At 44.7% G+C, this 25,430-nt stretch overlaps 1 protein-coding gene across 4 annotated transcripts in view; it reads right to left on the reverse strand.

Annotated features, from left to right (window-relative positions):
* The window catches only part of C6H11orf65 (chromosome 6 C11orf65 homolog), a 57,028-nt gene that overhangs the window by 10,220 nt on the left and 21,378 nt on the right, over positions 1-25,430 (reverse strand). For 3 of the 4 annotated variants that reach the window (XM_033947587.1, XM_033947586.1, XM_033947589.1), the window contains 4 exons: positions 24,585-24,677; positions 21,160-21,213; positions 5,437-5,646; positions 2,669-2,802 (listed from right to left, as the gene is read on the reverse strand). In XM_033947587.1, coding sequence (XP_033803478.1) covers positions 2,669-2,802; positions 5,437-5,646; positions 21,160-21,213; positions 24,585-24,677 — 491 coding nt within the window. The remainder of the gene's footprint in view (positions 1-2,668; positions 2,803-5,436; positions 5,647-21,159; positions 21,214-24,584; positions 24,678-25,430) is intronic. The other variant, XM_033947588.1, reaches the window with a different exon arrangement.

Genomic DNA, 25,430 nt, shown 5'->3' on the forward strand with positions numbered 1-25,430 from the left:
CCTATTCCATTATCTTATGGAACAATTCTGTTTGGTACTTCACTTATGCCCAAGAGTCTGCTTAAAGACCATAAAGATAGACTCCTTATCATGACTAGAGTTGCTCTGCAAATGATAAGTAAGTTGAAGCAATGTGACCATTTAAATCTTCCATTTTGATGGGAAACTCTTTGTATGTACTATCGGTTTGAGAAAATGTTAGCAGAGCAATCGGGTGAATTTCAAAAATTCAAAAAGATTTGGGATCCATTAGAGTCTTATGTCAAACACCTTTAAAGTTCAAATTTTATTGCTAATACGTATCAGATTCGAGATTATTTTAAACTCTCTTTATACACATCCAATACGGGAGGGAAGAGTTGGAAGGGAGGGTTGTTTCATGTTCTCGTGCATAGTATGTAAGTGCTATTTGAAGATATTTCTGATATGTAAACTGTTGCACTTTGTATAAGTTATTTTTGCATAATCAATAAACAGTTATAAAATAGAAAACAGATACAAGGAAGAAACAGAAACCTCTAGCAACCAAATTTTGGATTTAAAATGATGCGATTTCTAATTAAGATGTTAGGGGTCCTTTTATTAAGGTACGCTAACCGATTTAGTGCATGCTAAAGATTTGCATGCACTAAATACTAAGGCATCCATTATGTTTAAATATGTTTATTGATTTTGCAAGAAAATAGCATCACACAAGTCAAACCATTGTCCTCCCCCTACCCTCCCCCTCCCTATCCCCAACACCCACCCTCCCAACATCCCACAGTAACAATGATCATCCTCCATCTATTGAAGTATTACAGGTTCAATAAGTGACTTCGTGCTTTATGAGTCAACGTTAACCAAAATGGTTCCCAAACAGAACTAAATAACCGGCCTCTAGGTGAGTCCAATGAAGTTAAGGACATACGCTCCATCAAGGCTTGACGAAGCATCAGAATTCTCCAGAATGACAAAGTTGGTGGGTCTGATACAATCCAGCAATGTAGTATAGTTTTCTTTCCCATGAGGAAAGTCCGGGCCAAAAAACCTCGGAAACCTCTCGGAGACCCCCGGGGGAGTGAGTCCATCGTGAACAGCAGTTCCGGACGATTTACATATCCCTGATGCCACATGGAAGTAATATGCCGCTGAAGTTGAATCCAAAAGTCCACTATCAATGGACACGACCAGAACTGGTGTCCCAGCGTTGCTCCTGGATGAGCGCATTTAAGACACGTATCCGATGTTCTGAGGTTAGCACGATACAGGTAAGTTGGTGATCTGTAGAGTCGTAAGCAGAACTTATAGTTCATTTCAATAAGGGTCACGTGAGAGGTAAGAGAGTGAATAGAGTGAAGACCCTGTTGTATATGTTGACCATTCACCTCACAGGGCAGATCCCCCGTCCAGCGGGCCGCATAGGCATCATAAGAAATTGACCCCAGACTGTCCCGTAAAAAGCGTAAATGAAATTTCAAAGGGATTTGTGTCTGTGCTGTTAAACATAACGCTTCCGAAATTGTCTCCTGACATTGGTTCGTGAGCCCTTCCGGTGGGAGAGATCTAATATAAGATGTCATCTGAGCATATGCCAACCAGTCCCGAGGCGTCCAACTATATTCAGTCTGCATCACCGCGAAGGATGGCACCGTGCCCTGTGCTGTTACCACCTGTGAGATATAGTGCAAATTGGACGTTCTCCACGCAGATACCGGAAACCTAGATGTCCCAGGTGGAAAGTCTTTATTGTCCAAGAAAGGTAAGTACGCTGTAGCGGTATGGTTGATCTTCAGCATTTTACACAAACGTCTCCACACTTGACGTAACGGTTGAAAAAGAAACTTCTAAGGCATCCATTATATTCTATGGGTGCTAATTAGCGTGTGCTAATCTTTAGCACATGCTAAATCGGTTAGCGCACCTTAATAAAAGGACCCCTTAGATGCAATTGTGTCCAAGTTCTAGTGATTCAATGAACTACAGATCTAAAATGAAACCAGTTTTGTGCTAGTCCAATACGGTCCTCCAGTATCATCGCCATGGTTGTTTTCAATGTGATCAGCCAGCTGGTTGCAGGTCACCCTCTTTGCCTGGTTCCTTCAATCTTCCAAAACATGATGTCCTTCTTCAATGATCTTTTTCTTCTGATGGTGTGACCAAAATAAGACAATCGTAACTTCATCATTTGGACTTCGAGTGGCAGGGCTGGTTGGATCTCTTCCAGAATCGATTTATTAGTTCTTCTGGCGGTCCATGGCATGCATAAAATCCTTCTCCAGCACCAAGCTCCAATAAAGATGTACAGGCAAAATAGTTTTGTTGGTTCTTGGGGGGCAAGGAAGGGGTTCTTTACATTTTAGAAATTCTATGTACAAGTTACAAAGCAAAAGAGAAAGTCTAATTGGTAAGTCATGTCCATTTATCTGTGAGTTAATTTCAGTTCAGAGATTGGGGAAGGTGCTACCAATTACTCTGTGGCTTGTGAAGTGCTAATACTACTGTTGTTGATTTAGACCTGTCTCATATTTTTGGACAGTGCTTTAGTCCTGATAAGGGTAGCCACTGTATCCAGCCATCCACACTCCTATGAAAGATGCATTATAGATATGAGCAAGATGCTACATGAGTAAATTAGTTCATGCATATTGACATCATCATTATGCCATTACAAATCATATTAACTCACATTTTTTTCATCCATTCAATTTTTCTTTGTTTCTGTCTTTTTTCAACTTCTTGTTTCCTCTTTAGCTTGGAATGGTGAAATTCCATGTCTTTGTTGTACTCAGCAGCATTTATGACATCCAGGTTCTTGATCGCCTAATAATAAGCACAGCATGAGATTAAACACAGACTACCATTATGGACTCTGCCTCCCCTAACTATGTGTTCATTAATAAGGATAAGCAAATTATTGGGGGGGGGGGGGGTGAAGCAAATGCAACAAAATCTGGACCATCTGTTATGCAAAAAACCATTTCTATCTACTAATATATTTAATCACAAAACATTTGCCTTATAATATCCAAGAAGCTTGGCTTATATGTTGGGATATTCATGGATCAAACTTCCTTTCTAGTCCCTTCCTCCTTCACATATAACAAATATATATGAACAATGCATATTTTTGTTCATTTGTTAAGATCTAGGTCCTTTTTATAAAGCTGTGGCAGTAATTCTGCCACGGCAAATGCACCGAAGCCCATTCCATTTCTATAGGCTTCAGAGGATTTACCGTAGCTTTGTAAAAAAGGCCCTTATTTTATACTTTTTTGAGGACATTCACCCAAGGTGGTATGCAACAAGCATAACCTGGACATAGGCAATAAACTATTACTACAGTAAAAATATTCAAATATCAGTACAGATTATGGCATAGTATACCACCTTGTAGAGAACAAACTTCTACAAACTGTTACTCATTCTATTCCAAGACCTCATCCACCCGAGGCATTACTTGAACATCTTTCGTGCCCTTAGTGGGGTGGCATATTCATCATTGGTCTTTTTTAGGCAAATACAAAACTTTTGTGATAAATCTTAATGTCAGGCTTTCAATTAGACTACTGTGTGTTACATATTGTGAAAGAAGAGTACTTAGTTTTTGCCCGATGGCTGCTCAATGATTTCACTTTGCAGTTTCCTCAGTGGCCATGCCTCTTCAAAGATCCACACATCAGCCTTTCTTGTTACTAGCTTTTTCAAAATAAGGGCAATCCTTATTGCTCTGAAATCCCAACCTACATCCCGACCTGAAGTACTTCAATGCCTCAATGCAGAACTTCAATGAAGAGCAGCACTGTGATGAGGACCGATGACTTGATGGACAGCATCGCTGCCCACTGCAGGATTGATGCAAAGTAGACTGATGCTTTGATGGTGATCCAGATGCAGTACCCTGCAGCCTCGACATGCTATGCTTAGGTTGGGCCAGTACCGAGGGAGTTGATGTAAGCAGCGGTGCCGCATGTAACTTGAATATGTCACCGATCTTCCTCTTGAAAAACTCATTTAACTGCTCTTTAAAGAGTTGCACCGGTACCATCGGTGCAGCAGGATGTCTAGGGGTGGGCAACTTCAAGGATGCATGCCTTGGAGATACAACCTATAAAGATGGGAGCGATGATGTTGGTTTTAAGCCTGCATCGAGGGACTCAATGCTGAAGAGGCTTCCCCAACACGAATCTCCTCCAATGTTGATGTTGATGCTGGTACCGCCGGTATTGGAGACTCAGAATGTTGCTCCAAAGTTGACCCCAAGAATATTTCCTGTTGAATGTGATGAGCTTTCAATGAGCGCTTCTGCAAGGTGGAACATCGCAGACAGGACTCTACCTGATGTTCAGGGCGTAGACACTGTAAACACCAGCTATGGGGGTCAGTTATAGAAATAGGCTGCTGGCACCAACAGAACTTTTTTAAACCTGTCAATGGCTTCAACATGGATGTAAAAGTAACGTCAGCCAAATTAAACTCAATTATTAGAATTAAGAAAAAAAACCCAAAGGAAATAAAACTAAGGCTGAACCTCCCATCAGAAAAAAAGGGTCTCACATGAAGTGAACAAAGATCCGCACTCGGCCAAAAGCCCAAGTGAGGAAATTAAAGTAAAAAATAATTTGACTTTTTTTTTTTAAGACAAAGGAAAAAGATAACACAAAACATAGCCAGAGACCAAAACTTGAAATTGAAATGCAGGTTGAAGGCACGCCAACCGGACGAAGTCCAGAAAACACTCTTCTTTGTTCCCCAGAGAATGAAAAACTGGGGAACCGTGAGCCTATGTCGGGCAGGAAGGCACTCGCGCACGTGTGGTGCAGCCAGTCATGAAGTTTCTTAAAACTTAAAATAACAGTTCACTTTTAACACTGTCCATACCGGGCTCCATGATGATGTCAACCCACATGTTGAGAATATGCTGCCTGTTTGTCCTAGGATAAAACAAATTCTCCATATGATGTATAAGATATGCCTTGCTGGGTCAGACCAAAGGTCCATCATATGCACCATCCTGTCTGTGGCCATGGTCAATCCAATATTTCTTGCAATTTCATAAAGTGTGACTTATCTATCTTTTAAAAAAAATCACTTCATTCCTAAGTGTTCCTTAACCACTTTGCTGGATGTATTCAGATATAGAAATCACTTTCATGAAAAGGGAGATTTGAAAAATTCAAATGTAAACTTTTCTCTTAATCTGTTTGAAGCCAGAATTTCCCTCTAACTTGTCATTCAGTGTCTAGACACAGGTGAGATATTTTTGCATATTTTGTCAGTAAAACAATTTGATTCCCATACACAGTGAGCCGATCTGCATGGCTGTGCCTTTGGCAAAGCATTGTTTTCTTTAAATCCTTATTACAATGAAATAATTTAAATTGCAATTTATTGAACAAAGAAAATATGGTTCGAAGAAGACATTTCAGGAAAAGGAAATAAATAGGACTTAGTTACCCGTTGGAACAAAGGTCTCCAGCCATTATTCTCTATGCGCTTGTACCAGCCAGTATTGCTGACGTTAGGGACTTCAACACGATTGTGAATTTGCTTGGCAAGTGGCTGTTTTGTTGCCTGGTTCATATAATCCTTGGGGCTGCTAGCACAAATATCCACAATAGGCCTGTGAGTGAATATTTTGTAATATATACTCGGAGGGAATTTCACCTGCAGACAGAAAACAACATTTTAAAATGTTGAAAACATTAGCTGTATGAATATCATTTTCAGGCTGCTTAATCTGCTTAGGAGTTTTGGCAGGCTATCAGGGAAGCACTTATCGTATATTTTGTATTTTGCTAATTATAATATCATAGTTGATGACAGCAGTAAAACAGATTTGCCCAGTGTTCTTCAACCGTTTGACACCTATAGACCGGTGTAAATAAAATACAGTGGTACCTTGGTTTACAAGCATAATTCATTCCAGAAGCATGCTCGTAAACCAAAATACTCATATATCAAAGCGATAGGAACTAAGGGAAACTCGCTTGATTTGTTCCCCCCACCCCCATCCCCCGAGGCCGGCGGCGCTGCTCTACCCCCCCCCCAAGAACCGGCATGGCTCCCCCCGCTCATGAAGGCCCCCCCCCACGTGATCCGCCATCCCCCCACTCGTTTCGCCCCGAGAATCTCGGAGAGAACGGGAACCTGAAGGCCTTGAGCATGCGCAGATGCTCAAGGCCCAGCACGAAGGAGGCAGATCTGGCACCGGCACCAGCATGTCCTGTGCATTGGTGCCAGTGCCAATGGGGGTAAGGAATTTGATTGGGTGGGTGGGTGGATGTCTGGGGGATGCCGGATCGCAGCAGGGAGGGGTGCAATGCGAACGGAGGGTGCCGGATCGCAGTGGGGGGGGGGGGGGCGCTCGTAAATCGAGGCACGAGGCACGCTCGGTTTCCGAGGTGCCGATTTTGCAAATGTTTTGCTCGTCTTGCAAAACACTCGCAAACCAGTGCACTCGCAAACCGAGGTACCACTGTAATTATTTTGTGGACCAGCAGTTGAAGAACACTGGGCTAAGTCGTGCCCATTTCCACCCAATCTCCGCCCCCATAATAGTACTAATTGTAACACCATTTTTCCACTCATTTTTCATATATACACACACACACAATATAATCATATTAACAACACATAATGGTTAACCACAAAATTAAAATACACAAAGCACACTGTATGCTTCTCAACATTCATTCCTACCAGAAAACAGATAACCCCATGCAAATGCAGGACCAAAAACTAAAAGTACTAATATTCACAAACAAACCCTAAGATGCAAGACTGCAAGCAGTACAACCCCAGAGGAAAAGAAACAAATGCATTTCTTTCTGAACAAACAAATCAATCACTAAATAATAATAAAAAAAAAAAAGCATTCCCCCTATCATTGTTGTTGCTCTCCCTCCATGCTGTGCCTTGCCTTCTGGCCTGACCCCGGTGTTATCTTCGGGCCGGTCCATGGTGCGATCAATGCGGCGTCTTTGGGCCAGCTCCCTGAGTGCTGCAGTGGACAAAGCTGTGGGCAGCGGCTCCTCGCGCATGTCCTGCACCTCATCTGGAAGCCTTCCCTCTGACGTTGCGATGTCAGAGAGAAGGCTTCTGGTTCTGGCTCAGGATGCACGTAGGAGCCTTTTCTCATGGCTTTGTGCACTGCAGCACTCAGAGAGCTGGCCCGAAGACGCCGCATTGATTGCACCATGGACCAGCGGCTGAAGAACACTGATCTGGTCTATCCAGTATGATGACAAAATTTGCTCAGGTTAGACAAGGGGTGGGCAACTCCGGTCCTCGAGGGCCGGAATCCAGTCGGGTTTTCGGGATTTCTCCAATGAATATGCATTGAAAGCAATGCATGCAAATAGATCTCAAGCATCTTCATTGGGGGAAATCCTGAAAACCCGATTGGATTCTGGCCCTCGAGGACCAGAGTTGCAAATGTCTGGATTAGACACTACCAGTGGTGTAGTAAGGGGAGGGAGTTGACCGACCTAGGTGTTTGGGTGCCGGCACCCCTCTTCCTCTCTGCCATCCCCCCTTCCCAATCCTCCCCCTGCTGCACGTGTGGCCCCTTCCCTTCCCCTGTGCCTTTTTAACTAGCACCATTATATCTCCCCTCGGCTGTCTCTTTTCCAAACTGAAGAGCCCTAACCTTTCTAGTCTTTCCTTATTCTTCTTTGAACCTTTTCTAGTGCCGAGCTCTACAATTGTGGAAATGATGCGGTATACAAACTTAAGGTTTAGTTTAGTTTAGTTTAGTTAGTTTCTTGAGATAAGGAGACCAGAACTGAATGCAATACTCCAGATGAGGTCACACCATGGAACAATACAGGGGCATTATAACATCCTTAGTCTTGTTAACCATCCCTTTTGTAATAATTCCTAGTATCCTGTTTCCTTTTTTTGCCTCTGCCATACATTGTGAGAAAGGTTTCATCGTTTTGTCTACGATGACACTCAGATCTTTTTCTTGGGCGCATCTGTCGACTTTGCATTTGTCCAGATTAAATTTCATCTGCCACTTGGATGCCCAAGTCTTCCAATTTCCTAAGGTCTGGCTGCAATTTTTCACAATCTGCATGAGTTTTAACAACTTTGAACAGTTTAGTGTCATCTGCAAATTTAATCACCTCACTCGTCGTTCCAATTTCCAGATCATTTATAAATAAGTTAAATGGCACCAGTCCCAGTACAGATCCCTGCGGCACTGTTAGGTGCAATTCACTAAAGAACTTAGATGCCTGCAATGTAGGCCAGGTGTCATTAGCCATAATTCTGTTAACAGCGCCTAAGCACGATTGACATGCGGCCAGTATCTATTTTTGTAAACACTGACAATTTAGGCACCATTTACGAATCCGGCCCAATATGTTTTACTCTTTACAGTCTTGCCTGGTACTTGTAACCTGGATTGTCACTGTTAGAAACAGGATACTGGGTTTGATGGACCTTTGGTCTGTCCCAGTATAACAGCTCTTATAAGAACATAAGAACATAAGCAGTGCCTCTGCTGGGTCAGACCAGAGGTCCATCGTGCCCAGCAGTCCGCTCTCGCGGCGGCCCAACAGGTCCAGTACCTGTGCAGTAATCCTCTATCTATACCCCTCTATCCCCTTTTCCAGTAGGTAATTGTCTAATCCTTTCTTAAACCCCATTACTGTACTCTGCCCTATCACGTCCTCTGGAAGCGCATTCCAGGTGTCCACCACACGTTGGGTAAAGAAGAACTTCCTAGCATTTGTTTTGAATCTGTCCCCTTCTATCTTTTCCGAGTGCCCTCTTGTTCTTTTATTTTTTGAAAGTTTGAAGAATCTGTCTCTCTCTACTTTCTCTATGCCCTTTATGATCTTGTAAGTTTCTATCAAATCCCCTCTAAGTCTCCTCTTCTCCAGAGAAAAGAGACCCAATTTCTCCAATCTCTCAGCGTATGAAAGGTTTTCCATACCTTTTATCAGACGTGTCGCTCTCCTCTGGACCCTCTCGAGTAACGCCATATCCTTCTTAAGATATGGTGACCAAAATTGGACGCAGTACTCCAGATGCGGGCGCACCATCGCCCGATACAACGGCAGAATAACTTCTTTCGTTCTGGTCGCAATACCTTTCTTGATTATACCAAGCATTCTATTCGCTTTCTTGGCGGCCGCTGCACACTGTGCCATCGGCTTCATTGTTGTGTCCACCATTACCCCCAAGTCCCTTTCCTGTGTACTCTCCTTCAATAATATCCCTCCCATCGTATAGTTGTACCTCAAGTTTCTGCTTCCCATATGTAATACTTTACATTTCTCAACGTTGAACTTCATCTGCCACCTCGTCGCCCATTCCCCTAGCTTGTTCAAGTCCCTTTGCAATTCTTCGCAGTCTTCTATAGTCCGAGCACCACTAAAAAGTTTGGTGTCGTCTGCAAATTTTATTATCTCACACTTTGTCCCTGTTTCTAGATCATTTATGAATATATTAAATAGCAGTGGCCCGAGCACCGAGCCCTGCGGTACACCACTCGTGACCCTCCTCCAGTCAGAGTAGTGGCCTTTCACTCCTACCCTTTGCTTTCTACCTTCCAACCAGTTTCTGATCCATCTATGTACATCTCCTTCCACCCCATGGTTCTTCAGCTTCTGGAGTAGACGTTCATGGGGCACCTTGTCAAAGGCTTTTTGGAAATCTAGATATATGATGTCTATGGGGTCTCCTCTGTCCATTTGTTTGTTAACTCCCTCGAAGAAGTGCAATAAGTTCGTTAGGCACGATCTACCCTTGCAGAAACCATGTTGACTGGTTATCAGTAGTTCGTTCCTTTCTAAATGTTCATCGATGTTTTCTTTTATCAGAGCTTCTGCCATTTTTCCCGGAACCGAGGTCAGACTCACTGGTCTGTAATTTCCAGGGTCTCCTCTTGATCCCTTTTTAAAGATGGGCGTAACGTTGGCTATCTTCCAATCCTCCGGGATCACGCCTGTTTTTAGGGACAGGTTGCAAATTTGCTGTAGTAGTTCCGCTATCTCCTCCTTTAATTCTTTCAGAACCCTTGGATGTATTCCGTCCGGACCCGGGGATTTGTCAGGTTTTAGTTTTCCTATCTGCCTGCGTACGTCTTCAAGGCTCACTTCTATGTATGTTAATTTTTCTGTTTGACTTCCATGAAAGAATTGCTCAGGTTCCGGTATGTTTGAAGTGTCCTCATTTGTAAATACAGACGAAAAAAACATGTTTAGCCTTTCTGCCACTTCTTTCTCCTCTTTCACAACTCCCTTCCTGTCTTCGTCATCCAGCGGTCCTACCTCCTCCCTAGCCGGCTCCTTCCCTTTAACATATTTAAAGAATGGTTTGAAGTTTCGTGCTTCCTTAGCTAGCCTCTCTTCGTACTCTCTTTTGGCTTTTCGAACCACACGGTGACATTCTTTTTGATTTTTCCTGTGCTCTTTCCAATTCTCCTCAGTTTTGTCCTTTTTCCACTTCCTGAATGAATTTTTCTTATTGCCTATTGCTTCCTTCACTATTTTGGTTATCCATGCCGGGTCTTTTGTTCGACTCTTTGTGCACCCCTTTCTGAACCTGGGGATATATGTATTTTGCGCCTCGCTCACCATGCCCTTGAAAAAAGACCAGGCTTGTTGTACCGTTTGCCATTTTTTGGAAGTGTTCCTAAGTTTCTTTCTTACCATTTCCCTCATTGCCTCGTAGTTTCCTTTCCTGAAGTTTAAAGTTGTCGCTATGGTTCTCTTCCCTTTCGGTATTCCTACTTCAACCTTGAACTTGATCATAATATGATCACTGCTTCCCAACGGTCCCACTATTTCTACTTCCTTTGCAGGTCCCCTTAACCCATTTAGGATTAGATCCAGAGTGGCATTTCCTCTCGTTGGTTCTCTAACAAGCTGCTCCATGAAGCAATCCTGTGTAGCTTCCAGGAATTCTGTCTCTCTAGCGCATTTTGAGCTTCCAAGACTCCAGTCTATCCCAGGGTAGTTGAAGTCTCCCATAATAACTGTATTCCCGCTTTTGCTTTCTCGCTTCATCTCGGCTTCCATTTCTTCATCGATATCTCCGGTTTGTCCAGGTGGACGATAGTACAGGCCTATCTTTATTTCAGGCCTTTTCTTTCCTGGTATTTTAACCCATAGCGATTCTAGCTTGTTGGCCGTCTCTGCTGTGTCCATTTTTGTCGATCGTATGCTTTCTTTTATGTATAGGGCTACTCCACCTCCTTTCTGTCCTGATCTGTCCTGGCGATAGAGTTTGTACCCCGACAGTGCTGTATCCCATTTGTTTTCCTCATTCCACCATGTTTCAGAAATTCCAATGATGTCTATGTCTTCTGCATTGGCCAAAGCCTCTAGTTCCCCCATTTTGTTTCTCAGGCTCCTTGCATTGGTATATATGCAATTTAGATCCTGGTGTTTTGTTGTCTTCATTTCCATTCCCTGTGCTTCAGTCTTTATTTTCTTCTCTTTTGCTACAATCTTTCTAACCTCCTCTTCTGGGTTAGTCGACTCTTGCAATTTGTCCCTTGCTTCTTCCCGGCCTTTTTTCCCCTCAGTATCTTCACAGGATACCTTCTTCCGAATCGTCGACGCTTGGTCGACTGTCGGCTTTCCCCTTCTTGTTAGTTTAAAGCCTGTTCTATTCCTCTCCTGACGTTGTTTGCTAGAAGTCTAGTTCCTGCCGTGCTCAGGTGTAGTCCATCTTTCCTGTAAAGCTTGCTCTTGCCCCAGAACGTTGTCCAGTTCCTCACGAAGTGGAATCCCTCTTCCTCACACCATTTCCTCATCCACGCATTTATTGATTGTAGTTCTTCCTGCCTTTTCACATCTGCCCTAGGTACTGGTAGGATCTCTGAAAATGCTATCTTCTGGGTCCTCATCTTCAGCTTCCTTCCCAGAATCTTGAACTGTTCTATCAGCTTGCTTCTTCTATAGTCTCTCCTGCTGACATCGTTCGTCCCGATGTGGATCATTACTGCGGTCTCTTCTGTCTCCGCACTGCCTAGGATCTTTCCAATGTTGTCCACGATGTCCTTGGTTCTTGCTCCTGGGAGGCAGGTAACCAATCGATCCTCTCTCCCTCCTGCTATGTGGCTGTCCACATGCCTCAGGATCGAGTCACAGTAATAAAAGTAAAACCCATCTATGCATCCCTTATTACGTCCCTAATAATTAAAAGTTTGTAACAAACTGACCTAAAATTAAAAAAAAATAAGGTATAGGTAAATGAGAAATACCTATTGTACCTGTCATCTTGAGGTACCTATAACTTTTCTAGAGTGTTACAAAAAGCAGGAGGAAATAAAATAGGAAACGTACTCAAAATAGACAATATTTTGGGTGTGCTATGCATTTAAATACAATCCACCATGCTTTGTTTTCCTTTGTTTTACAGACATGATAATGTGTGCTGAGTTCAGCAACTCCAGTCTTGAAAAGTTGGCACCTATGATCACAGCCCCTGTCAGATTCCTAGAAATCTGCAAAATCTGCTGCACCCCTTGGCAAGGATAGAACATGACCTTTTCTTTATCCTTTGATCATGAAATCCTATAAGTGACATAATCAATTGAGCACATTCTTCTGTAGTACTTTAAATGATTCAGCAGGTGTCTCTCTAATGCCATGTTACACGAGAGAGGTGCATTAATGATAATTATTCATAGAGTGTAATGGCTTATTCTCGGAAGAAAAGGTCAAAAGAAGACTTAGAATAATCATAAGATAAAAATCTTCTACCTGCTGCTTCCTGTAATTTGTTGTCAGTGCAACAGATTCGGTAAAATGAATGCCATTAATAACTCAGACACTCTTATTTAAAGAAAACATGAAAATGCACTAAGTCCAAGCTCAGTTATAGTAGTACTGTGGCTAAGAGCAGTAATATAACATATGATATAAAAAAGGCATAAGAAGTAAAATACAGTTTTATAATAATACTAGTTTTTTAGCCCGTTACATTAACAGGTGCTAGAATAGATGTGTAGACTTAGGCATTTCTTTCTCTTTTTTATTTTTCTTTCTGTATGTCTGTCTTTCTCTCTCCCTGCCCCCTTTCTTTCTTTCTGTCTCTCTCCCTAGCTGTCTGTCTGTCTTTCTTTCTGTCTCTCTCCCTAGCCCTCTGTCTGTCTGTCTTTCTTTCTGTCTCTCTCCCTGCCCCCTGCCTGTCTGTCTCTCTCCCCCGTTCAGCAGCACCCCTTCCCTGCTCCCCCTGTCCAGCAGTAGCCATTCTCCCTTCCTTTTACCTCCCCCCTGTCCAGCAGCACCCCTTCCCTGCTCCCCCTGTCCAGCAGTAGCCCTTCTCCCTTCCTTTTACCTTCCCCCTGTCCAGTAGTACCCCTTCTCCCTTCCCTGCTCCCTGTCTAGCATCCACTAAGCCGGGAAGTCTTGGTGCTTTTGCTAGCCTGGCCGCCTCACATTATCAAAGTTGGCCGGCCTAGCAAATGCCTCGCGGCTGCTTGATAAAACCGCGTCTGCTGCCGCTGCTGGTCCGGGGGTGAGAAGAAGAGGCATCCCGACAGTGTAGTCAGAAGACAGAAAGTCAGCTGGTGTCAGAGATTGGGGCAGGAAATCGGCTGAGGCAGACACTGCGCATGCGTGACACGGAAGCATGGCTGCACGGAGTTTGAAGTGTGCATGCGCGCTAAGGGTTTTATTATAGTGGATGATGCCAGCAACTACAGTCCGGCTCTGAATGTGCTACACACTTGGGAGCTATCTAAGAAAGGTTTGGAGGAAAAGTCCATAGTCTGTTATTGGGAAAGACATGGAGGAAGCTCTAGGTTGGTAGCATGGAATGTTGCTACTCCTTGGGTTTTGGCCAGGTACTAGGGACCTGGATTGGCCACCGTGAGAACTTGCTACTGGACTTGATGGACCATTGGTCTGACTCAGTAAGGCTATTCTTATGTTCTTAGGTCTATATGATTAAAACCCGAATTATACGTCAACTACTACTGCTATCATATATAATAAAATGGTAAGCGCGCATAGGCACTCGCGCCGCGTGTTCCCTGATCTGTCGCGCTGTGGCAGCACGAGTGCACATGCGCTAGATGGTGCGGAGTGAGGGACCAGCACTTATGGGAAGGAGAGCAGGCCCGGGATTCGGCAGAGGGCAGACGCCGAAAAGGGCTCAGCACAGTGGAAGACAGACAAACTGAAATCTGAAGTTGGTTGGGGGGGGAGAGGCGCTCGCTCGCCCCATGCCCCATCACACTCCCCATCCGCTACAAAGGACTCCAGGACGCCCTCAGCTGTCGGTTTAAGGCCCGCGCGGCGGTGCGGCTGCCAAGAGGAGTCGGTTTCCGTGTAAGGCCGATCGTCGTTGTCGCCCCCATCCCCCCCACCAGCGCACACGAACCCCTTCACGCGGTCTGGCCGCTACCCTTACTCCCTTGCCGCCCCCCCTTCCCGCGGTCCAGACAAACCTCTCGCTTCTAGCAGCGGACGCAGCACTCTACACATGCTGCTTCGCGGCCTTCTACTGCCCTGATTTGCTCCACCGCGTCCCTGATGACATCATCAGAGACGCCGCAGAGCAAATCAGGGCAGTTGAAGGCCGCGAAGCAGCGTGTGTAGAGTGCTGCGGCCGCTGCTAGAGGCGAGAGGTTTGTCGGGACCGCGGGAAGGGGGAGGCGGCATATACTGTATAATACGGAGTAAGAATATTTGTATTCATTGTAGTTGTCTTCCAACTATTGGCCATACAAAGTTATGTTAATTGATCCTAGAACAAGTTTGCTCATATTCCTGTAAATCTGTTCAGTAAAATAATGTTTTCCTCTTCCCTATGGTGAACACGTTCTACCTTGCCATTGCTGCAGTGTGCATATTTAATCACAAACTTTTATAAGGTAACAAATTAAATTCTATGCAATCAATAATTCTACATTTGCATGCCAAACAAAAGGTTCCCTATTTTATCTGAACAATCTAAACTGAACCACTTAATCAATAACCATGTTTCTCAATATAAAAGCCACTCTATTGGATATAATAAGAATAACTAGGGTTCACAACCTCCTTAAAAAAAAAAAAAGGACTGGATTACTTCAGTGCTCCTTTTCTGATTCAGTTTCCATAAGCATAAGGAGGTAATTTTTGAAGTCGTATGTGGCATCTCAACAAAGAAATAGTCTTATATTCCATTTAATGATGATGAGGGGCAGGGGAGGGTATTTTCCCTATCTGTCCTGGTGGGCTTACAATCTATGAATATATTCATGTAGACCGTTCTGAGCTCCCTTGGGAGAACGGCATAGAAAATTGAATAAATAAATTTTAAAAAACTAATGTATCTGGGGCAATGGGGGGATTAAGTGACTTACCCAGGGTCACAAGGGCCAGCATGGGATTTGAACCCACAACCTCAGGGTGCTGAGCCTAAAGCTCTAACCACTCACTCGGGCCAGGAGGAGAGGGAATGGGGTCTGCTTTGGGGGGAGGGGTGTGCTGGGGGCCAGACAGCAAACATGCTTTGCTCTGGGAGGGGGGGGAAAAGAAGGGGGTCATGGAGCAGGCAGCCATGGCACAACAGGGGGCCAGGGGGAGAGGTAAAGGGGCCTGCTTTGGGGAGGTGGGTGTGCTGGGGTAGGCAGCAATCATGCTTTGCTCTGGGAGGGGGGAACAGAAAGGGGGCCACAGAGCAGGTAGGCAGGGCAAAACAGGGGGCCAGGGAGAGAGGGAAAAGGGGCTACTAAAAAAACAAAAACAGACAGACAGTGGCCAAGGAGAGAGAGAGAGAGAGAAAGAAAGAAAGACAGACACACACATCTATTCTAGCACCCGTTAATGTAACGGGCTTAAAGACTAGTTATTTATAATTTCTGTAGAGCTGAAAGGCACTTGCAGTGCTGTACATTTAACATTCAATACAGTAGATGGTCCCTGCTCAGAAGAGCTTACAATCTAATTTGCATAGACAGGACATCAGACAGGGAGTTTCTAGCAGAAAGAATGTTACCATGAGTATAGGTATCTGACGGTGAGAGTTAAGAGTTGAAAGCAGCTTCAAAAAGGTGGGCTTTTAACTTGGATTTGAATACATCTAGAGATGGATCATGCTGTATTGATACTGTTCCAGGCATATGGCACAGCAAGAAAGAAGGGATGGACTTTGGAGTTGATGGTGGAGGTAAAGGAAACAGACAAGAGGGAATTAACCAACAAACGGAGTTTACGCGGGGGAGCACAGGAGAGATAAATGCAGAGAGATATTGAGGGGCTACAGAATGAATTCACTTGTAAGTCACTAAGAGGAGTTTGGAACTATATTCAGAAATGGATGGAGAGCCAACAAAGTGATTGGAGGAGAGGGGTAATGTGAGCGTGGTGGCTCTCAAGGAATATGAGTCGTGCATCAGCATTTTGATTGGATTGAAATGGGGGAGAGATGGTTGAGTGGAAGTCCTGAGAGAAGAACGTTGCAGTAGTCTAAGTGAGAGGTGATGAGAGCATGGATAAGGGTTTTGGTAGTGTGCTCGGAGAGGAGAGGTCAGAATTTGGTAATATTATAGAGGAGGAAGTTGGACACATTTTAGTTAACAGAAAATGACTCCAATGCAAAGATAAGCACTATGGGCCGGATTATGTATAGGATGTCCGGTCTCAGCAGCCGCCTAAGTGGCTTTTAAGACTCACACACAGGCATCCTATATAGAATCATGTCTGTCCTGATGGACAGATGCCTGACCCCACCTAACCACCCTGATTGCCTGGTAAAGGGTAGGCTTTCCCTTCAAGTTCAAGTTTTATTAAAATTTGATTGAACGCTTATCAATAGTTCTAAGCGATTTACAAGTTTTTTTGTTTTTTTTTTAATCTTTATTCATTTTCATATCTTACAACAAGTGTATAATATTCAATCAAAAATTTTTACAAATCACTTGACATTCTTACTTATAATCATTAAAATATAAAAGAATCCCTCCCCACCCACCCCATCCATTAATAATAAACCAATTAGCAAATATCATATTTCAAAATCCCACCCTACCTATATCTTATATAATAATAAGCGATTTACAAGTTAAAAAAAATAGAGGATACAATATTATTGATATATAACATCACATGTATAAAACAGAACAAAAATATCTAGCCAACAATAAAAGGAGGGAGGGAGGAACTACAATTCTTAATAGGATAGAAACATGTAAGGTAATAACATAAGGAAGGGGAAAAAAAATAACAAAAAAGAAAGAAGTTTAGTTTAAAATCCTGATTACAGTTGCTGAGCAACTGACTTGGTAGTCTCCCAAAGCGTCTCTGAAGAGAAATCTCTTCAGTGGACATTTATTTTATGATATAAATTTTATTATTTTTAATAAGAACATAAGAACATAAGCAGTGCCTCCGCCGGGTCAGACCATAGGTCCATCCTGCCCAGCAGTCCGCTGCCGCCGCGGCCCAAACAGGTCACGACCTGTCTGTATCACCAGAAGGGGCTCCCTTGCCACCTTGGTTTCTCATTTAAGTCCTGTCTTCCTATCGAAGTCCTAACCCTCCGGTCTTGCACATGCACGACCTGGTTTGGTTTCTATACTCATTACCTGGTTAGCTTTCTATACTTGTGTTACATCCCAGCTCCTCCCTCAGTATCCCATGATCCCTTTATCCTTCAGGAATCCGTCCAATCCCTGTTTGAATCCCTGTACCGTACTCTGCCTGATCACTTCCTCCGGTAGCGCATTCCAAGTGTCCACGACCCTTTGGGTGAAAAAAAACTTCCTTGCGTTTGTTTTGAACCTATCTCCCTTCAGTTTCTCCGAATGCCCCCTCGTATTTGCTGTCCCCTTCAGTCTGAAGAATCTGTCCCTATCCACCCTCTCTATGCCCCCTCATGATCTTGAAGGTCTCTATCATATCTCCCCTGAGCCTCCTTTTCTCCAGAGAGAAGAGCCCCAGCCTATCCAACCTCTCGTCGTATGGGCAGTGTTCCAGCCCTTTTACCATTTTCGTTGCTCTCCTTTGGACTCTCTCAAGTACCGCCATGTCCTTCTTGAGGTGCGGCGACCAATACTGAACGCAGTATTCCAGATGTGGACGCACCATCGCTCGATACAATGGCATGATGACTTCCCGCGTCCTGGTTGTTATGCCCCTCTTTATGATGCCCAGCATCCTGTTGGCTTTTTTCGAGGCTGCTGCGCACTGTGCAGATGGCTTCAGTGATGCATCCACCAGCACACCCAAGTCTCTCTCAAGTCTGCTGTCTCCCAACAATACCCCCCCCCCAATTTGTAGTTGAACAACGGGTTCTTTTTCCCTATATGCATGACCTTGCATTTGTCCACGTTAAAGCGCATTTGCCATTTGTTTGCCCAGTCTTCCCAGTAATGGTATGTTTGTTAGTTTATGATATATTATGGGCTCCTTTTAACTAAGCTGTGGTAGCGTTTTTAGCGCGCGCTACGCGGAGAAACTAACGCCAGCTCAATTGTGGCGTCAGCGTCTACCTTGCGTGGCAATTTAGGACACGCTAAAACCGCTAGCACAGCTTAGTAAAAGGAGCCCTAATTGTAGAAAAGTTGCAAATAAAATTAACGGATAAATGTGCTCCTTGTAATGCATTTGCATAGGATTCTCGGTGGTTTGGTAGAAGCCCTCGAGAACCCTTTTGAGCACTGGAGGCTGCCTTGCAACTAAAGGCTCCTTTTACTAAGGTGCGCTAGCGGTTTTTAGCACGCGCTAACCCCTGCGCTACACATAAAAACTAACGCCAGCTCAATGGTGGCGTTAGCGTCTAGCGCGTGTGCTAAAACCACTAGTGCAACTTTGTAAAAGGAGCCTTAGGACTGACTACTACCAGTCTAACTTCAATAACAAGCTTTTGAAAATCTCCCCCTAGGCAAAATTAGAAAAGTAGAACAAATTCAGACACTAGGCTGACCCGGTCTTTTTATCTGCATAAAAAGCAAGAGGTGTAAACACTTCATGAGGTCTAGTTTCTTTCTTGGACTACAGGCAATAGCCAGTGGCAGGGCAGCTTTCAAAACGTTTGTTGGCATTACAAAGTATTCAGAGATTTCGGCTGCGCTATTCCCCCGACAAAAGAAGGAATGCAAAAGATTCCATGTGTCAGCATAAGTAAAACGTACAAACTGGGATCACTGGGTGCTCTCTGATCTCTGACAGAAATTTAAATGAAATTGAATGAATAATTTGAGAGTTATTACAAGGGACCCACCTCGGCCTAGATTCACTAACCTGCCCGATCCTGTCTGCTCCGTGGCCGATCTGAGGCAGGCCGACTGATTCACAAATGGCGGTGATGCAAATGAGGGCGATTGGAGGCACGCCCCCCCCCCCCCCCCCCACTGACTGCACGGATTGCTGGAGAGCGATCCTTGAGCATGCGCAGACCATCTTCTTTGCCTGTAGATGGTCTGCGCATGCTCACCGCGAAGGAAGAGCTGGAAACTTTTTTTTTTTTTAGAGCTGGAAACTTTCACGAGCCCTTGGTATTAACCCATGGTTTGAAAGCGGGGCTGCACCGCGGGTTAAAACCACGGAGTCGGGGCAGAGAGCAGGAGAAGCAGAATCGGGGCAGGAGAAGCAGAATCGGGGCAGAGAGCAGGAGAATCGGGGCAGAGAGCAGGAGAATCGGGGCAGAGAGCAGGGTTTTTGCACAAGCGACTGGTCCTCAGCAGTCACTTGTTTTTTGATCGGGCAGCCCAGTCGGTTTCCTGGAAATTAAGAACATAAGAAGTTGCCTCCACTGGGTCAGACCAGAGGTCCATCGTGCCCAGCGGTCCGCTCCCACGGTGGCCCATCAGGCCCATGACCTGTGAAGTGGTTCCTAACTATTTCTATAACCTACCTCTACCTCTATCTGTACCCCTCAATCCCCTTATCCTTTAGGAACCTATCTAGACCCTCCTTGAACCCCTGTTTTGTGAATCACATTCTTCCTGCTTTACATGCCGTTCCCCCTCATTTGCATGCGCGGATCGGATCAGAGGATGACCGGCACAGAGGTTAGTGAATCGGGTCGGAGGAAAATCGGGTCGGTACACAATCACAAACATGATCGGTGGTCTTAGTGAATCTAGCCCCTGGTTTTGTCTCTGTTTTTCAACCTGTCCCTTATGACCTGAAGCCCTCTTGTCCTGTTACAAAGGAAAAAACAGAAATTTTATAAGGCCTATGGGAAACATAAGAACATAAGAACATAAGAACATAAGAAATGCCTCTGCTGGGTCAGACCCGAGGTCCATCGTGCCCAGCAGTCCGCTCACGCGGCGGCCCAACAGGTCCAGGACCTGTGCAGTAATCTTCTATCTATACCCCTCTATCCCCATTTCCAGTAGAAATTTGTCCAATCCTTTCTTGAACCCCAGTACCGTACTCTGCCTTATAACGTCCTCTGGAAGCGCATTCCAGGTGTCCACCACACGTTGGGTAAAGAAGAACTTCCTAGCATTTGTTTTGAATCTGTCCCCTTTCAACTTTTCCGAATGCCCTCTTGTTCTCTTATTTTTCGAAAGTTCGAAGAATCTGTCCCTCTCTACTCTCTCTATGCCCTTCATGATCTTGTAAGTCTCTATCATGTCCCCTCTAAGTCTCCTCTTCTCCAGGGAAAAGAGACCCAGCTTCTCCAATCTCTCAGAATATGACAGGTTTTCCATACCTATTATCAGACGTGTTGCTCTCCTTTGAACCCTCTCGACTAATGCCATATCCTTCTTAAGATACGGCGACCAATATTGGACGCAGTACTCCAAATGCGGGCGCACCATCACCCGATACAACGGCAGGATAACTTCTTTCGTTCTGGCTGTAATACCCTTTTTGATTATACCAAGCATTCTATTCGCTCTCTTAGCAGCCGCTGCACACTGTACCGACGGCTTCATTGTCATGTCCACCATTACCCCCAAGTCCCTTTCCTGGGTACTCTTATTCAATAACATCCCTCCCATTGTATAGTTGTACCTCGAGTTTCTGCTCCCCACATGTAATACTTTACATTTTTCAATGTTGAACTTCATCTGCCATTTCGCCGCCCATTCTTCTAATTTGTTTTAAAATGCTAGGAATTAAATATCCCCAATTTTTTAAACCATTTTCATAGGTCAGGAACTTTGCTGACAGCAGCCGGCGTGACCTATTAAACTCAGGGTGTGATGTACTAAATATTTTAGCCACAAACACAAAATGGGAAAGTCTTATTTGAAAAAAGGATACTTACTCCTCCTAGTCTGAATCTTATGTGAATTCCCGCAGCTGCATCTACAAGTTCTGCCTAGAAAAGATGATGAAACTCTTATTCTCTAGTCTTTTAAAGTATCCATAGTAACAGTTTCATAGTTGCATTCCATGTTTAGTTGGTTCTACATCATTTTCATTTGCTTATTTCTCATCATTTGGAATCATTTGTGTGTTTTTATGGTAAAAGCACAGAAGTTTATCTTCAACTATATTCATACTTTGGATTTGCTTGTAGAGTAATGGCACAAACAAAGTCATGATATGAAATATCTTGAAAAACCTATTTCACTCTTGGGAATTTTTTTTTTCCACTGCTAGCATAAAAAGTGCGACTATAGAACCAGATTGTTACGCAAATGGTAAATTAAATATTCAAGTCAACACCAAAAAGTCCAACAGGACAGAGAACCCACGGGTATAAAACAGCACAGAAGGAAGTGGGAATGGACAATGAACACTACACTGAAGATCACTGATGTAAGACCAACTTGTTTATTTCAGAAAAGGACACAAGCAGATGCTGTGGACCCGACACAGCACTGTGTTTCAGCAGCTGAGGAACGCCTGCATCAGGGGTCACTCGGTCCAACTAACATGCCAGAGTAACCAAAATCATTGATAAGCTATGGAAGCATATTCAGACAGAGGTTCACAGGCAGATTAGAAACATAGAAGGGGAAAATGTCCCCCCCAAAAAGGAAAGGAGGCAGCTCTGGGAGAGGAGAAAGAAGTGGGGAAAATCAAATGAAATGAGTCCAGAGACAGCAAAAGATGGCTGGATGCAAAACAAAAGGGCCCTTTTTCTAATCTGTGTTAAGCAACCAACATAGGTTGTACCACGCAGTAGAACTTAGCAGGGACCCCACACTGATGTCTTCTGCACTAAAAAAACAAAAGCAGCCAGTGCAGAAAATTCCCATGTTAGCTGCTTTGCCAGAGAGAGTGGGAGCTGGGTGTGACAAGAATGGGCAAAGGATCAGTTGTGTCAGCTAGTACATGGGTTGATACCATTCTTTAGGTATCACTGCTAGCTGTCAAAAGGAGGTGGTAATCGCTGTTTCTTTCCTTTTGGTTCATGGCGTTCCTTGGCTTTCTGTCCCACTACAAAGGAATTTAAACTGCTTTGTCACCTCTTTGTCTCCAATTACCAATGAAATGCTTTCGTGTTTCCCTTATATATATTGATTTTGCCAACATTTGCTTATTTCTGATCTGAGGAAGAATGGGTTATCTTCAAAAGCTAATCATAAATTACATTAACCCCCCTACCCCCCTTTTACTAAACCATGAAAGTGGTTTATAATGCTGGATGTTGTGTTAAATGCTCTGCACTGCTCCCAACGCTCATAGAGTTCTATGAGCATTGGGAGCAGCACAGATCATTCAATGCGCCAGCTTGCACTAAAAGTCACTTTCACGGTTTTCTAAAAGGGAGAGGTTAGCGTATGATTAGCTTTTAAAGGCAACCCCTTCTTCCTCAGATCAGAAATAAGCAAATGTTGGCAAGATTAATACATATTCCAATAAAAATCAGTATATAGTCCCAATAAAAAAGGTATTATTTTTTCCTTTATGTTTTTGTTTTATTTCTACATATTAACTTGAAGAATAGACTAACATGACCACCACATCACTTCATTGTTTTATCCTATATAATAAAACACTAGCCGCGCATGCGCACTCAGACCTGCGTGATCCCTGATCTGTGATCCGTAGGTCCGTGGTCAGAGTGCGTATGCGGCAGCCAGATCGGGAAAGCACAGCCGGCGACTCCCCCTCCCGCCCTCACTCACCGCCAAAACCACCACCGCCAAAGCCTCCTCCTCGCCGGCTCACCGGTGTTTAAATTGAGAACAGCGCTGCACTGCGCTAACGCTGGCTTTGCCGTCTTCTGTCCACTGTGGCCCGCCCTCTCTGACTACTTCCTGTTTCCGCTAGGGTTGGCCGCAGTGGATAGAAGACGGCGAAGCCAGCGGTAGCACGGTGCAGCGCTTTTCTCACAATTTAAACACGGCGGCGGGAAATGCTGCTTCTGCACAGGGAAGTGTGGGGGGGATTGCTGTTTCTGGACAGGGAAGGCCAGGAAATGCTGCTGTTGCACAGGGAAGGGTGGGAAATGCTGCTTCTGCACAGGGAAGTGTGTGTGTGGGGGGGGGGAAATGTTGTTTCTGGACAGGGAAGGCCAGGAAATGCTGCTGTTGCACAGGGAAGGGTGGGAAATGCTGCTTCTGCACAGGGAAGGGTGGGAAATGCTGCTTCTGCACAGGGAAGTGTGTGTGTGGGGGGGAGGGGGAAATGCTGTTTCTGGACAGGGAAGGCCAGGAAATGCTGCTGTTGCACAGGGAAGGGTGGGAAATGCTGCTTCTGCACAGGGAAGTGTGTGTGTGGGGGGGAGGGGGAAATGCTGTTTCTGGACAGGGAAGGCCAGGAAATGCTGCTGTTGCACAGGGAAGTGTGTGTGTGGGGGGGGAAATGTTGTTTCTGGACAGGGAAGGCCAGGAAATGCTGCTGTTGCACAGGGAAGGGTGGGAAATGCTGCTTCTGCACAGGGAAGGGTGGGAAATGCTGCTTCTGCACAGGGAAGTGTGTGTGGGGGGGAGGGGGAAATGCTGTTTCTGGACAGGGAAGGCCAGGAAATGCTGCTGTTGCACAGGGAAGGGTGGGAAATGCTGCTTCTGCACAGGGAAGTGTGTGTGTGGGGGGGAGGGGGAAATGCTGTTTCTGGACAGGGAAGGCCAGGAAATGCTGCTGTTGCACAGGGAAGTGTGTGTGGGGGGGAAATGTTGTTTCTGGACAGGGAAGGCCAGGAAATGCTGCTGTTGCACAGGGAAGGGTGGGAAATGCTGCTTCTGCACAGGGAAGGGTGGGAAATGCTGCTTCTGCACAGGGAAGTGTGTGTGGGGGGGGAGGGGGAAATGCTGTTTCTGGACAGGGAAGGCCAGGAAATGCTGCTGTTGCACAGGGAAGGGCAGGAAATGCTGCTGTTGCACAGGGAAGTGTGTGTGTGGGGGGGAAATGTTGTTTCTGGACAGGGAAGGCCAGGAAATGCTGCTGTTGCACAGGGAAGGGTGGGAAATGCTGCTTCTGCACAGGGAAGGGTGGGAAATGCTGCTTCTGCACAGGGAAGGGTGGGAAATGCTGCTATATTCTAGCACCCGTTAATGTAACGGGCTTAAACACTAGTTTTTATATAAATTGCTTTGAATTTAAATGCCAAAAAAAGTGATTCTGCAAATTTTAATACACCTAAACATACTCTGAGAACTCCAGCCAATCTAAAATTCCAGACAGAGTCAAGGTCACTCCTATAACCCAATCCCAGTTTCAAGACTGAAGTATGCTAATGGCATTTAAATATGTTGCTTGCACATGAACAATATTTATGAAAATACATTTCGTTCTTACCTCTCTGGGGTTGATGGACTTCAGCAAAATTCGTGGGTCTCCTTGTCTTTGAAACATGATCAGCTTTTTGTAGTGTTTAAATACATGGATATCCTGCAGTTAAAAGAAAAATCATGATGGGGTGACCAGTAATTCTCTAACTTTCCATCTTTTCATACTGCAGGCACAATAGAAATATAGCAGTAGATATCCAATTGCTATTCCTATAGAATTCCTATGAGCATCAGAGCATTTAGGGCCAGTTTCTATATAGAATGCCCAGAATCGCACATGGGCCTCCTATATAGAATCATGTATGTCCTCACAGACAGATGCCTAAGCCCGCCTAACACCACGATTCTCTAACCAGCGTCCATATCACAGACGCTGGTTAGAGAATCGAGTTGCCGCTGAGCTTATCGTGGCAAAGGATCTCCCTGCCACAATAAGTTTAGTGGCAAACTGATCCGCTCCCCCACCCCGTGTAGACTACTGGCAGAAGGGATGCCTAGTCCCTCCTGCCAGAACCCTGGAACCCCTCCCAAAACATCGCCGGCAGGAGAGATGCTCAGTCTCTCCTGCCAGAACCTGGGACCCCCCAAACATCGCAATAAAAACATACATACCTGCCTCCAGAACATCAGCACCTGGCATAGGAAAGCTTAGTAGAGCTGCACAGAAGTGGCTTAAGTAGTCTGGGCGTGGGCTAGTGAACCAAAGAGAGGAGGACCCAGTCCAATAAGCCACTCTAATCACTGCATCCATGATGGAAAATGTTAGTCCATCAAAAAAAAACCCAAATCTACTGTAGTGCCATAAAGGTGGCACCTGCAGCCATAAGGGCTATTGGGGTTGTAGACAGGTGGG

The sequence above is a fragment of the Geotrypetes seraphini genome, chromosome 6 (genome assembly GCF_902459505.1).
Source record: "Geotrypetes seraphini chromosome 6, aGeoSer1.1, whole genome shotgun sequence".
In the NCBI taxonomy this organism is placed as follows: domain Eukaryota; kingdom Metazoa; phylum Chordata; class Amphibia; order Gymnophiona; family Dermophiidae; genus Geotrypetes; species Geotrypetes seraphini.